Source organism: Gymnoscopelus microlampas (assembly GCF_963454915.1).
Source record: "Gymnoscopelus microlampas genome assembly, chromosome: 1".
In the NCBI taxonomy this organism is placed as follows: Eukaryota; Metazoa; Chordata; class Actinopteri; order Myctophiformes; family Myctophidae; genus Gymnoscopelus; species Gymnoscopelus microlampas.
The window spans coordinates 16,181,659-16,193,995 of NC_139962.1; the positions used below are offsets into that span (position 1 = coordinate 16,181,659).

At 42.0% G+C, this 12,337-nt stretch overlaps 1 protein-coding gene across 1 annotated transcript; it reads right to left on the minus strand.

Annotated features, from left to right (window-relative positions):
* Positions 1-3,177: 3,177 nt before the first annotated feature.
* Positions 3,178-12,072, minus strand: LOC311039988 (uncharacterized protein). The gene is made up of 10 exons (XM_084050036.1): positions 11,971-12,072; positions 10,846-11,068; positions 10,105-10,289; positions 9,390-9,605; positions 7,960-8,368; positions 7,308-7,444; positions 6,503-6,742; positions 5,358-5,519; positions 5,053-5,142; positions 3,178-4,623 (listed from the first exon to the last, which is right to left on the minus strand). The coding sequence occupies exons 2-10, from the start codon at positions 11,060-11,062 to the stop codon at positions 4,447-4,449; spliced, it is 1,833 nt and encodes a 610-aa protein (XP_083906162.1). The 5' UTR covers positions 11,063-11,068; positions 11,971-12,072; the 3' UTR covers positions 3,178-4,446.
* Positions 12,073-12,337: the final 265 nt, after the last annotated feature.

Genomic DNA, 12,337 nt, shown 5'->3' on the forward strand with positions numbered 1-12,337 from the left:
CTTTGACACATTTGTCACGTCTCCACCTCCTCAGTGGTCAGACTCAGGGGCGTCACGGCCATTCACTGTGTGTACGACGCGACACCCTCACTCTCACAGATCCGTGATTTCATACCCCCCACTTTTAAAAAAAACAAAAAATAAAAACTTTTTTTGATAATAAATCGGTAAAATTTTGAAAACTAGAGTTTCGGGGGGCTACGCTCCCCTCCACCCCAGCCGCGCACGTGGCCCAGCGTGGGCGCGTGTATATCGGGGTACCCAAATCGCCGGAGTAAAACTGGGGAAAAGTCAAAAAAAAAAAAAAAAAAAATTGAAGAAATTATGTTTTTGATGTTTCAGCTGGTCCACGGACCCCCTGTGGAGTGTCGGGATGCGCGGGGACCCCCTTGGAAGATGACGGACCCCTTCGGTGTTTTGTTTTTTTTCATGAAGGTGGTTGCTTGTTTTTGGCGCTTGTTTTTAGAAAACCTGGCATAAACCTGGCATCCCGACTGACATCACTGACGTATCCTTGGTATTTGTACTTCCGGGTTGCATAATGATGACATCACTGTTGAGTCCTTTGGTGTCATGAACCTAGGCTGGTTTGTTTACCAGATTTAGCAGAGCAACGTGCTGTGCTGTGGCCGTCGCCGTTTGTTTTTGTGTTCGGGATGTCCATGGCACGTGAAGGACGGACATATTGTGATCGAGACATGAGTGAATTGAAAGTAACGGCCTGGGTGGAACAAAGGAGGTACGTAAGAAGGGGGGGGGTTGAAGCAAAGGAGCGGCTTGTGTGTTGTTGTGGAGGAGATGGGCAGAGTTCAATGGCGGCCGCTCGTGTTGTTTCGGCTCAAGCCGTCGCCGTTCGGTGTCGGTGGTGTGCGCGGTAAACGGTACGAAAGTGATTCACCTTCCGTTTTGTCCGTAATGTCGTGAGTGGAATAAATTCTGTTGCGACGTGGAAACTGTGAAGTGAGCAATGATAGGTGCCCTACGCCACCCGGAAAATCTGCGCGTTTGCCGTGGCTACTGTGTTGGCGAGATGTGGTGTCTGGCCGTTGTGTTTACTCGATTACAGAGCTGTGGCTATAGCGTCAGCGGCGCGCGGAAGTAACTTGCCGTTTATATAATTAGATACAAAATGTGTATACGTTTGACAGTTACAAATGTTTTTCACGATTTTTCAAAAATAGCAGATCTACAAGCTCATAGCGCGGCACTCGGTGCTGCGCTATGAGCTTGTATATCTGCTATTTTTGAATAGCCAAAGTGTAAAATAAGGGGTATAGTCCACCGAAAGTCCATCCCCCCACCTTCTGAGAGCCTGTGACGTCCCTGGTCAGACTGGACGAGGCGAGCAGAGCAGAGCAGAGCGAGGGGTCACGGTTCAGGGGTGAACATCTGTTGCGGGGAGGTGAGCACGGTCCCCTGCAGTGAGGTGCCTGTGATGTGGCTCCACAGCTGTGTGATCCCACCGATCACGTGGCCATTAAGCAAACACACCTGTTGAAAGGCATGCTGGGAGAGAACCCACCGGCCTGGCTATAGTAGCTATATTCACCCACGCTACTGGGGGGAGGGGAGGAGGTAAAGGAGATTTTGGACCTGCGTGTTAGACAACGCTGGCAGCACCATCATCAAAACAACAAACGAGGGAATACTTTTGAACATGCATGAGTATTCTGGCATCTGAGTTTATAACAAGCTGGAAATATTTGAGTGTGGGACAGTCAGTATGTTCCTATGATAATAACTAGGGTCAAGGAAGAGCTCCTTGGTGGAGACAGAATTCATTAATCTAAAAAACACAGGAAAATAAAATACCACAAACATATTTCCACAAACACACATCAAAGGCAGATGGTGAATTTCCTTGCTTATTGGCGAAGCTACGCTTCCCATTTAAAACAGGGGAACTTTGTGAGTTGTCATCATGAAATCTGTAATCTCAAACATATGGGCTCAAATTGAGAGCTTGTGAAAATCCCCTAACAATACTGCCCACAATGATTGCTTTGCCTGTCTCTTTGGCTCCATATTAATTCATTTAAAACACATTGCATTTTTTATTTTTGTTTGAACAAGACTCCATAAATATTATCACAGATTATATAATCTTGCCTGGAGGATCGTTAAGTGGTATCCTGTTATATTCAGATTTCTCATTGCCATCTAGTGATGAAATAAATAAATCCACCAATCTGAAATGGTATACGGCCACACTATTTCTATGCAAAAGTTGAACTGTTAACAACATAAACCATAGCATCCCTATTGGGTATGTCATAATAGACAAACATTTGGGGGAAAATATCGGTATCAGCAATATCGGCCTTAAAAATGCAATATTGGTATCTAATCGAATTAATATATTGTTTTTTTTATCTTATAATATTATAAAATATATAGTTTGATTGTGAAGCTGAAAAAGCCTTACGTGGTGATGAAGGCTGCAGATTCAACCAGTGTTTTCTGTAGAAATGTCCAAAAAACAAGTTGAGCATCAGTTGACATATCAGATGATAAGAATGTACAGTTTATTCAAATTCTGCATTTGCACCCAGAATCAAAGTGACTGTATAATATAACAGGTTAAAGGTAAATCCTACTGGAAACTTGTATTGCAATATCGGTATCAGTATTGGTCGATTTGACACTGCAAATAATAGCTATAAATCTGATATTGGCCAAAATGTAAATATTGTGCATCCCTAGGAAAAACTTTATAAATTGCGAGCTTGTAGATCGGCTATTTTCGGCGAAGAGATTTGGTGTGGAGGGGAAAAAGGAGGGTACCAAGTATAGACCCCTGGGTGACACCGGTCAACTATAGTATATAATAAAGAGAGTATAACTGCACACTCGTATAGCTGCTGAACAGAAACATTACCAATGTTTCGGACAGACTAAACTGCCTGAAGTTAGATTACCTGTTAGATTACCCAATTACTTGCCAATACAGTATCATGAGATGCCCCTGAGCAAGACACTTAACTGCTCCCCCCCGAGCTCAAATCTGACCACTTGGGCAGCAATATGCTGTCAACCTAACCATAGCCTCGATCTCCAGGCTTTTATTTTTTTAGTTTAACCTAACCACAACCCTGTCCCTTGAAAAGAACACCTGTCTCCTTCTCTGCAGGTCTCTGTACAAACATAAACTGCACAGACAGAATGTTCTGTAGACTCACAATGAGCATGTCTGTAAGGAGTTATTGTGTCATATCAATCTGGTGAACAAAAACAGTATCTGTTTTAGTCTGCTGCGTGGGATGACAGAAACAGATGCTAAACTTGCGGAGCATATTCAGGAGTGCATGTAAAGGTCCTCCAGACCATAGACCTCGCCTGTAACCTGAAAGTTCATGTCAGTCATCAACTCCTTGCAACTGCTCCGGTGGACTCCATGTGCTCCAATGATCTCTGCCTGTTACACACTTTAAACAGTCCTGTAAACCCTCCTAACATATTTTATTGATTATGAACAATACTTTATATTAATCATCCTACTAGGGATGTCCGATATTATCGGCCTCCCGATATTATCGGGCCGATATTAGCATAAAAATTAATATCAGAAAATATCAGTTTCGTTTTTTGGGAAAAAAAAGAAAGTTTTGTTATTTATTATTTACTCATTCAAATGATCACCAGTGAGTCCCAGGAATCACTTTATTTAAAAACTAACAACATCACTGTATTATTATATTAGATTTATTAGATATTATATTGATATTATAGCTATTTTATTTTATTAGATATGTGATGTTGTTACCTGACAATTAGTTGACTTTTGGTGAAAAAGCATATATCGGTATCGGTTGATATCGGTATTGGAAATTAGGAGTTCGGTTATCGGTAAAAAAGTCAATATCGAACATCCCTACCTCCTACTGTATATTAATGATTAAAAATGACTAAAGGGTAGGTAGACCAAAAGTGGACCGATGGTGGATGTCACAAACGTAAGGTTGTTTGGTCCGATCCTCACCAAATTTGGCACAAACACTGTTCAGGGGTTTGCCATGAGAATAGTCACACCAAAAAAACAACAACTTAATTTCACACATATGGGGGCGCTAGAGTTACCGCAGTGTTTATCACTTCAAATGGCCATAACTCTGTGATCATTGCTCGAATCAGCGCAATATAGGTCTATTTTCAGACCGCCCTGCGGCTTTAAAATCTACTTCATTGAAACTTATATCCATATAAAATGTTCCCAGATTTGTAACAGTAGGTTAACATAGCCGGGCGGTTCTGTTGAATCAGTTTTTTGCCTCTTACATAACACTCCCTGATGACCCAAAGTCACCCTCATCATCTGTGCATGTAATTACTGTCTCCGCATATTATTTACAACCAACAAAAGTGCATATTGACCAAAGAGTAGCATATGGATGTCAGATTACACACTCAGTTTGTGTGGCTGTGCATTTGGAATGAGAGTGTCATACTTCACAACCATAAAAGGCCATGCATGTGTTGAATATATTCCTCAGTCTTGGGTTTTTCCACAATTATCTCAGAGGTTCTTCCTGTGTACTGCTGCTGCTGTCGGTGGTGCATGATATCCTTGGCAATTCGCATGCTAGCTGCCTGACCTCCAGCCAGGTTCACTGCATGAGGTCCCACCTGTGCTCGTGTGGAAAATAGAAGGAAAAAGCAGATTCACAGACTTAGATAATTCAGCAGTATCTATATCTATGTATTCACAGAAGAGCAGCTTGTTGTTGACTGGACACTTCCCTCCTGTCTAAACCAGTGGTTCTCAAACTTTTTCATGTCAATAATTTCTTTCAAAAAATATTCAAAATGTTTCACTTTTCTTTTCAAGATGTAGATCTACATCGTGGCTGTGATCTTGTAGATCGGCTACTTTCAAATCAGTCAATGTATAGGGTTACAGAGGTTAAACTGATTCTGATGCTATTTAAACTTTTTTTTTAGCTGGGGACCCCCTGGAAGCCCCCAGGGCCCTGGGGGTCCCCGGACCCCACTTTGAGAACCACTGCTCTAAACGTACACAAAATACTACATTACGTAGATACTGCGTATAGGTACCTGAAGTGCAGTGTACTGTCCCATTAAATACATGGGGCACCCTGGCGCCCACTTTAAGCTTTCTGTTATACAAGGCCAACCGTCTATTACCTGCAACATGGGGAAATTACCACAGCATGTTAGAACACATGAAAATATGGCAAAGCACAAAAGTTTCATTACCCATATTTAGACAGCATCCGATATACTTCTTTTATCACTGTGTGTCATGTACAGTATCCATTTAATTCATTTCTGCTATTTGAACAACCACAAACAGTAATTTTCTCATCCATACGTATATTAATTGTTTCCGTTTGACCTACCTGAACAGGGAATTCCTTCATTACTCCGGAGAGCAATGGATCTTGTTTGACATCCAGTTTACATCCAGTGGCGAGCCAGATCATATCCCCAGTCCAGCTGTCCCCAGTGCTGAGGGACAAACTCCATGCCTGGTTTCTGTAGCACCACCTGGCCTCACCCACCTGAACAGTCATACACGGTGTCGGTGGTATTCATTTTTAAAAGTGTGCAAATGTAACCAAATGGACCACATACATGTTTCACATTGGAATGTTATAGCGCCACCAGGCGGCAGATTTTTGCTAAACAATTTTTTTTATATTACTTCTAGAGATTTTGTCCAAACATCACGCAAATCGGTACACATTCCCTATAGTCATGTGATCAAGACGGATCTGTCCGAATTTTCATATTCCATCCTGATTGACTATAAGATTGGCTTCCAAAGTTTGCAGTAGGCTAATGATCCGTTTAAAACAAAATGCCTCATGAACGCAGCGTTCAATTGCTGTGAAACTTTCCACGCACATTCCCACTAGGCCATCGTCCTTTTACTGCGCCTCCAATTTCTTTATATTACTCCTACATATTTTGTCCAAATATCACGCAAATCGGTACACATTATCTCTATAGACGGATTTCCGCGCGACGTCATCACAGAGCAGAATGCGCAATCTGCGCATGCTCGGGGGAAACGACCCGGAAGCGCCGTTCACTCTGTTGTTATGTTTGGGAGTTTCCGACAAATCATTTTTATTGAGTAAACAAGGTATTACAAACTGCATAATTTAATCTACTTTACTTAAACCCGGTGAAGATCATTTCTTTTATGAATGGACATTTGACCAGAGCTGCTGCGGGTAATGGCGCCCTCTATAGGCTTACCCCTCCTCTGCGCGGTCATATCCTCTCATGTTTACTAACAGGAAACCCGTCTATAGTCATGTCACCAAGACGGACCTGATTGGCTAAGACTTAAATTTGAAAACACTTATGAAATTCTGCATAATGACTATTTTTACTTTTGGTAGCCTACTTTAAATATATTTTTGATGCGCTTTTGTACTTTTACTCACATACAGGACTTTTACTTGTAACATAGCGTTTCTGGATTGTGGTATTGCCACTATTAGTTAAGTAGAGTACTCCTTCCAGCACTGATTACCTGACAGTATGGTTTGACATCCACTTTCCCACTCTGAATGAAAGGCTGGAGGTGAGCATAGGCCTCTGGGGTGACGGCTCCACCTTTCCTTGCCTGACGGATCATGGCCAGCCGCCTGTGATAGCTCCTCTCGTTGTAGAACTGCCTCAGGAAGGCCTGGCCGTCCATCTTGATGCCGTGCTCCACGTGGGAATAACGTCCCACCAGGGTCTCCACATCGCCCGCGTCAAACTGCTTCAGCTGGGTTAGAACATCAAGTAAAGCAGTGGTTCTCAAAATGGGGTCCTCGTGGTATAGTTCCAGGGAGTCCCCAGCAAATTAGTTGATGTAGCATAAAAAGCTGTTTAACCACTTTCTGCTATTTTCAAAACTCTTTTTTAAACACTTTAACAACACAAGACATGTGTGGGGGTCCACACAGTGGTTTGAGTTTTGCATTTTTCATAATTTTTTATTTCGTTTTGACTTTTTGTTTTCAATTTCAGTTTAGTTTTGATTCGTTTTTAAACTGAGTTTGCTAGTCTTTTTTTTTTAAAGGTTTAGCTTTTATTATTTTTTTATTTTTTTTATTTTTTTTAATGTAATATGGATTTTAATGTAACATGATCAGAAGAACACCAAGAATAGCAGATTTACAAGCTTGTAAATGTGCTATTGCTATTTTAGCCATTGGACATTTTCTTCATGATTTTAGTTTGTTTTGTAAATACACAAAACTGTTATTTATCTTATTTTGTTATGCCTCATTTGTATTTTTATTTCATTAACTAGTATGTTTGTCAAATTCAAGTCTTAATGAACTGACCTCGAGGTGTTTTCTCATGACCCATGTGACATGGCTGGCACCTTGCTGCAGGGCTATGGAGACAACATGAGCGCTGGACAGACCTCCACCTACCACCATCACCTTCTGGCCTGCATCACACACCACACATGATGACCCTGCACACATACAGGGAACAGTAACCAATAAAGTCAGTTAGATGACAATAGAGGTCATTAGGTTGCTTTTTCTTGCACCTGTCTTATCCGTTTTACACGAAAAGCTTATAGACAAAAATCAACAACTGAAAATGGCCACAAGGGAAGTAGTACAACTTCAGGAGAACATTACAATAAGCTTTAGGCTTAGTTTGAAATCCCAGCCATGGTGTCATCAGTACATGGCTATCCACAGCCTGCCTTTGAAACACACGATATGGACAGATATGGTAATGTATGAGTGTTATTGGGGATGAAGCATGAGCACTAAAACAAAATGGGCCCAGGAGAAACTCTGTTGTAGATCTGCAATAAATAAAGAGAATCTGGAATACTTTTGAAACATAATCAACACAAATCCTGTATGGGGTCCCTGGCACAAAACATTTTCAGACGGCGGTCCGCGGCCAAGTAATACATATTAATTTGGGGGTCCTTGACATGAAAACGTTTGAGAACCACCGTTCCTAACTTACCCATTGTTGGACAAGAGTCTTTCGGTCCCAGACAGTGTGTTTCCTGTTCCAGAGAGATGGGCAGGCGATGCATGAGGTGCACAGTGTGTTGTAATCGCTCTTCAGGGTAGCTCTCTCCAATGCATCTCACCCAGTTCGGGATGTTTGCCATCTGGACACGGGTTGGGCCTGTGGCCATGACGACATGTCGAGCCTTTAGTGTAATTCCTTCCTGAAGGAGGACTTGGAAATATTTCACACTCCTCTTCGCTCTCTCTCCTTCTTGCTCGCTCCCTCTCGTCCCCTCGTGCTCTCCCTCTGCCTCCTTCACCTCTCCTCTCTCGTCCTCCTCCTCCTCCTCCTCCATCACTGGAGTGATGCAGTCCACTGTTCCTTTGACCAGCACTTTGTCCAGGTTGTATTTCTTCACCTGTGTGTTCAGATGCACATCTACATGATGGTTGAGTATTTGATTTCCAGAAGACCTTTGTTGTTTTTAATCAACACACGTAAAGTCTCATTGCTGCTTAGTTTAGAGAGGCACAAACCCGGTATCTAACCACTTGATCCCCAACATGCCATGCCAACATATAGCCGATCATCGCAAAAAATAGCCGATCTGCAAGTTCCCAAGTTGTGAGCTTGTAGGTCGGCTATTTCTTTTTAGAGATTTAGTGTTGTAGATGGAAAAAAGCAGTCCAAGTACAGTTGTAACTCAGGTCTATTTTACTCAGAATAGAGTGTGATTAATGTGAATCCTAATGTTCCATTTGTGATGACATGTGAACATCGCCAGGGGTCAGCCCTATATGCCAGAAAAAGCGTCGGTGTGTAGAGACTGGATGTCGGCCCGTTCACTCTCCTTCAACCCTCCTCTTCCGGTGGTGCGTCTTTGTTTTCATTCCTAATAACAAACTCTACACGTTGTAAGCCGACAGATTCAGCTGCGGAGCTCTGAATCTGTCTCGAGAGATTAGGCCTGGGGTGAGTGTTGGGGTTAGGGTTTGGATTGGGGTTGGGAGTCAAACAAACTGTAGAGCTGAGGGGACATAGGTACGCTCCCCACCACCAGCCTATACATAAGACTTTACACATAGGCTGATGGTTTGAATGGTAGTGGTTTTAAAAGGCAACCTTGTAAGCATGCAAGTCCTGCTGCAGAGATAAGTATGATGCACTCTTTTCATGCTTTGGTAATGACATTTATTTTAGATGTACTTCTTGAAGATACAGTTACAAATCAATTGATTGAGAGGAACACAATGCATTACAGAGATGTATTATAAAAGATGTTTATCCCATACAAGTATAAAAGTTCACTGACATAAAATTAATTGCAATTTGTGCAGAAAACCCCCACAGCAGCTGAAAACACAAAATATGCAGCTATACACACACGTAATAACACTGGGGATGTTGCTGTTTACACACACATGCAAAAACGTCCAAACCTGGTGCTTAAAGAAGTCCACACTAAGCTTGGTTCCTGGCAGGCTGAAGTTCAGACTCTTCTTGAGTGTGGTGGCTACGTTCAGACGCCTCTTCTCCTTCTTGCCAAGCCGCATGTCATTGAAGAAGGCATTGTCGTCCAGAATGTAGACCTGGTCTGGAAGACTGTGGAGCTCTGCTGCACGATCATGCTCCACAATAAACTGCTGCAGCGCTTGCTGTCAAATATAAAAGGCAAACAAAAACAAAAAAAACAAATGCTATTCAATAGTTATAGATATAGATAGATCGACCATATACTGTAGAGCAAATACACCAGAACCAGAAATGTATCAGTTATGTAATGCTTGATATTTTTATAACATTACAATATGTGTTGTATGCTATCTATAGCTTTTATGAAAACCTGCTGTTACTGTGAGAAAGCTGCTTTTGATTTTTTTTCCCTGTTTTTTCTATTTTTTCTGTATATATATATATATATATATATATATATATATATATATATATATATATATATACATTATTTTTTTCCCCCTACAAAACCTGTCTGATTAACCACTAAATCACCACTATTTTATACTTTCGTTCGCACAAAAAATAGTGAAAATAGCCGATCTACAACGCATCACAATGCGAGATGTCGTAAGCTTGAAGATATTTATCATTGACTTGGATGAACTGTTGCTTGCACCCCTATAGCGATAGCGTGTTTACCTTGTTGAGAGGGTCAGTGTGTACCAGTGTGTGTGATCGTAGATGAGGGATGTTGAGAGCAGTGAACTGGCTCTCCCACAGAGCAGTCCATTCTCCATAGGAATCAACCACTTGGAGGCTGAGTGGGGGGCAGAGGACCCCATCTGACACAACCAGTGATGCTGGCTGCTGCTCCTCTGTCTGCTCTGGAAGAAAAAGTGAAAAAAGACCATATTCACACTGTCATTTTGCTCTCGTTATATACTCAGGGAGGGTGGGAGTACAAGAAAAATGGCCGCTAAGAATACTATCAAAAACAGACCACACCTTGTTTGTTCTGCACCTGAATAGGCTCTGTTCACAGCAGCCATATTATGAAGACATTCACAGGTGTTACCAATGATACTAATGAAGGCTCTGTTCCATTTAGTCTAGCACAGTGGTTTCCACGACCCCCGTAAGGGGCCATTTGGAAGCCCATGAGGGTCCCGGACCCCAACTATAGACCCACTGGTGTTTCCAGTGGGCCAACATGCACAACATCAGCACCCTGACTCTGTTTGACCAGAATGGAACAGAGCCTTCATTAGTATCATTGGTAACACCTGTGAATGTCTTCACACTATGGCTGCTGTGAAAAGAGCCTATGGTCAGACAGTAGGAACGGCGGGCACATGGTTTACTTCACATGCAGGTGTACAACTACAGCGGAAATAATGACACCCAAGAGTGTTTACCCCATTCCTTATTCTACAAACTCACGAGTTGTTCCCCTCCTGCCCTTTTTGCCCCTAGAGGTGGTCTTGGGCATCTCCTGTCGGGCCTGGCTGCCCACATTTGGTGGGTCTAGATGAGCAGAAGGGAGGACTGAGCCGTATGCAGGGCTCTGGTCAGAGTTAGTGTTAGGAGTGGATAGCATAGTGGCCAGGGTCAAGGCATGGGGACCCCCCCCTATTATTAACACATCCAACATCACCATCTGGAACTTCAAACAAAAAACAAAACAAAACTTTATTACAAGCTGCAAGAACTTTCTTTTAGATGTGAAGAGATACAGGAGATCTGTTTTCCTTTCCTTTCATTTAGTTCCTTGTGCCATTTTTGTGGAAGGCTGTCAGGCTTCCCCTTTTTTACCCATGTATCACATAGACATTAAGAGAGCAGTGTGTACTGTATGACGCCACCATCATCCGTTATCTGATTGCTATCTGATGTTCTGTTCATCTTGTTCCAATAAATGACCGTACGTCCACGATGACATTATTATTGCTTTGTGAAACATTCAGATATGAAAGATGGTTTTGAACAAGTCATGATGACATGACTGATTACAGTAAAATGTGAAAGATACTATAAAAGACCAAATACTGGACTGGTTGTTTAACCTGATTCAACGTGTACCCCCCAACTGACCACCGGACTGTGACACTATGGAGTGGGAGTTTCTCCCAGATAACAATATTTGTATAAATATGCCTGTATTTTCTGTCTAACTTTAGAATATTCCCATGGAATAAACTCATTATATATATATTTTTTACGATAGTATTTTCTCCTCTCTTTTGGCTCTGGCAAACTTCATATCTTACTACAGAAAGTTTAACCCACCATCATTTTAAAGCTATCAACAGCACTACACTGATTTCCCCCCCAATGTTTTAGGTGGTGTTGAAGAGCTATTATTAGTCAGCCAATTATAACAGTGTTAAAGTTAATTAAAATGCCTTCCAGTTCTAATCCAGTATACAGTACATTGCAAGATTGTAACATGTTGAACTGCACCGCTACAATAATGATTAACGTGTTTAGCGTCACACAAAATCTATTTACAGTGTAATATCTATGGAGTTAGTCAACAAACACAAAGTTTGTCCATCATCACAGTACCTGCTTGAGCTGGGCTTCAGTCTGTCAGCTTATACCAATTGTGAAAGTGTGAAAAAGTTCACAAAATCTAAACACTAGCATGCTGTAGTGTGGTACTGTATATGGCAGACCTGCAAATCTGTTGCTACCGTGCTGCCCCACATGTACTGTAACTCAATCCTTCTTGACCAATATAGATACAGTACAGCAAGGCTCCATTGGCTTGGCTAGCAAGTCATTGCTCTAAATAGCTTTGTTTTGTTTGCGTGTGTGTGTGTGTGTGTGTGTGTGTGTGTGTGTGTGTGTGTGTGTGTGTGTGTGTGTGTGCGCGCCCGTGTGCGCGCCCGTGCGCGCGCGCGTGTGTGTGTGTGTGTGTGTGTAAATTTAG

What these genes read in the sequence shown, in the direction of transcription:
- LOC311039988 (XM_084050036.1), bottom strand. Translation starts at nt 11,062, where the DNA reads ATGGTGATGTTGGATGTGTTAATAATAGGGGGGGGTCCCCATGCCTTG. An exon ending in ACACTGACCCTCTCAACAAG is followed by an intron (nt 9,606 to 10,104) that starts GTAAACACGCTA and finishes TATATTTGACAG; the next exon opens with CAAGCGCTGCAGCAGTTTAT. An exon ending in ATGTCAAACCATACTGTCAG is followed by an intron (nt 5,520 to 6,502) that starts GTAATCAGTGCT and finishes ATGACTGTTCAG; the next exon opens with GTGGGTGAGGCCAGGTGGTG.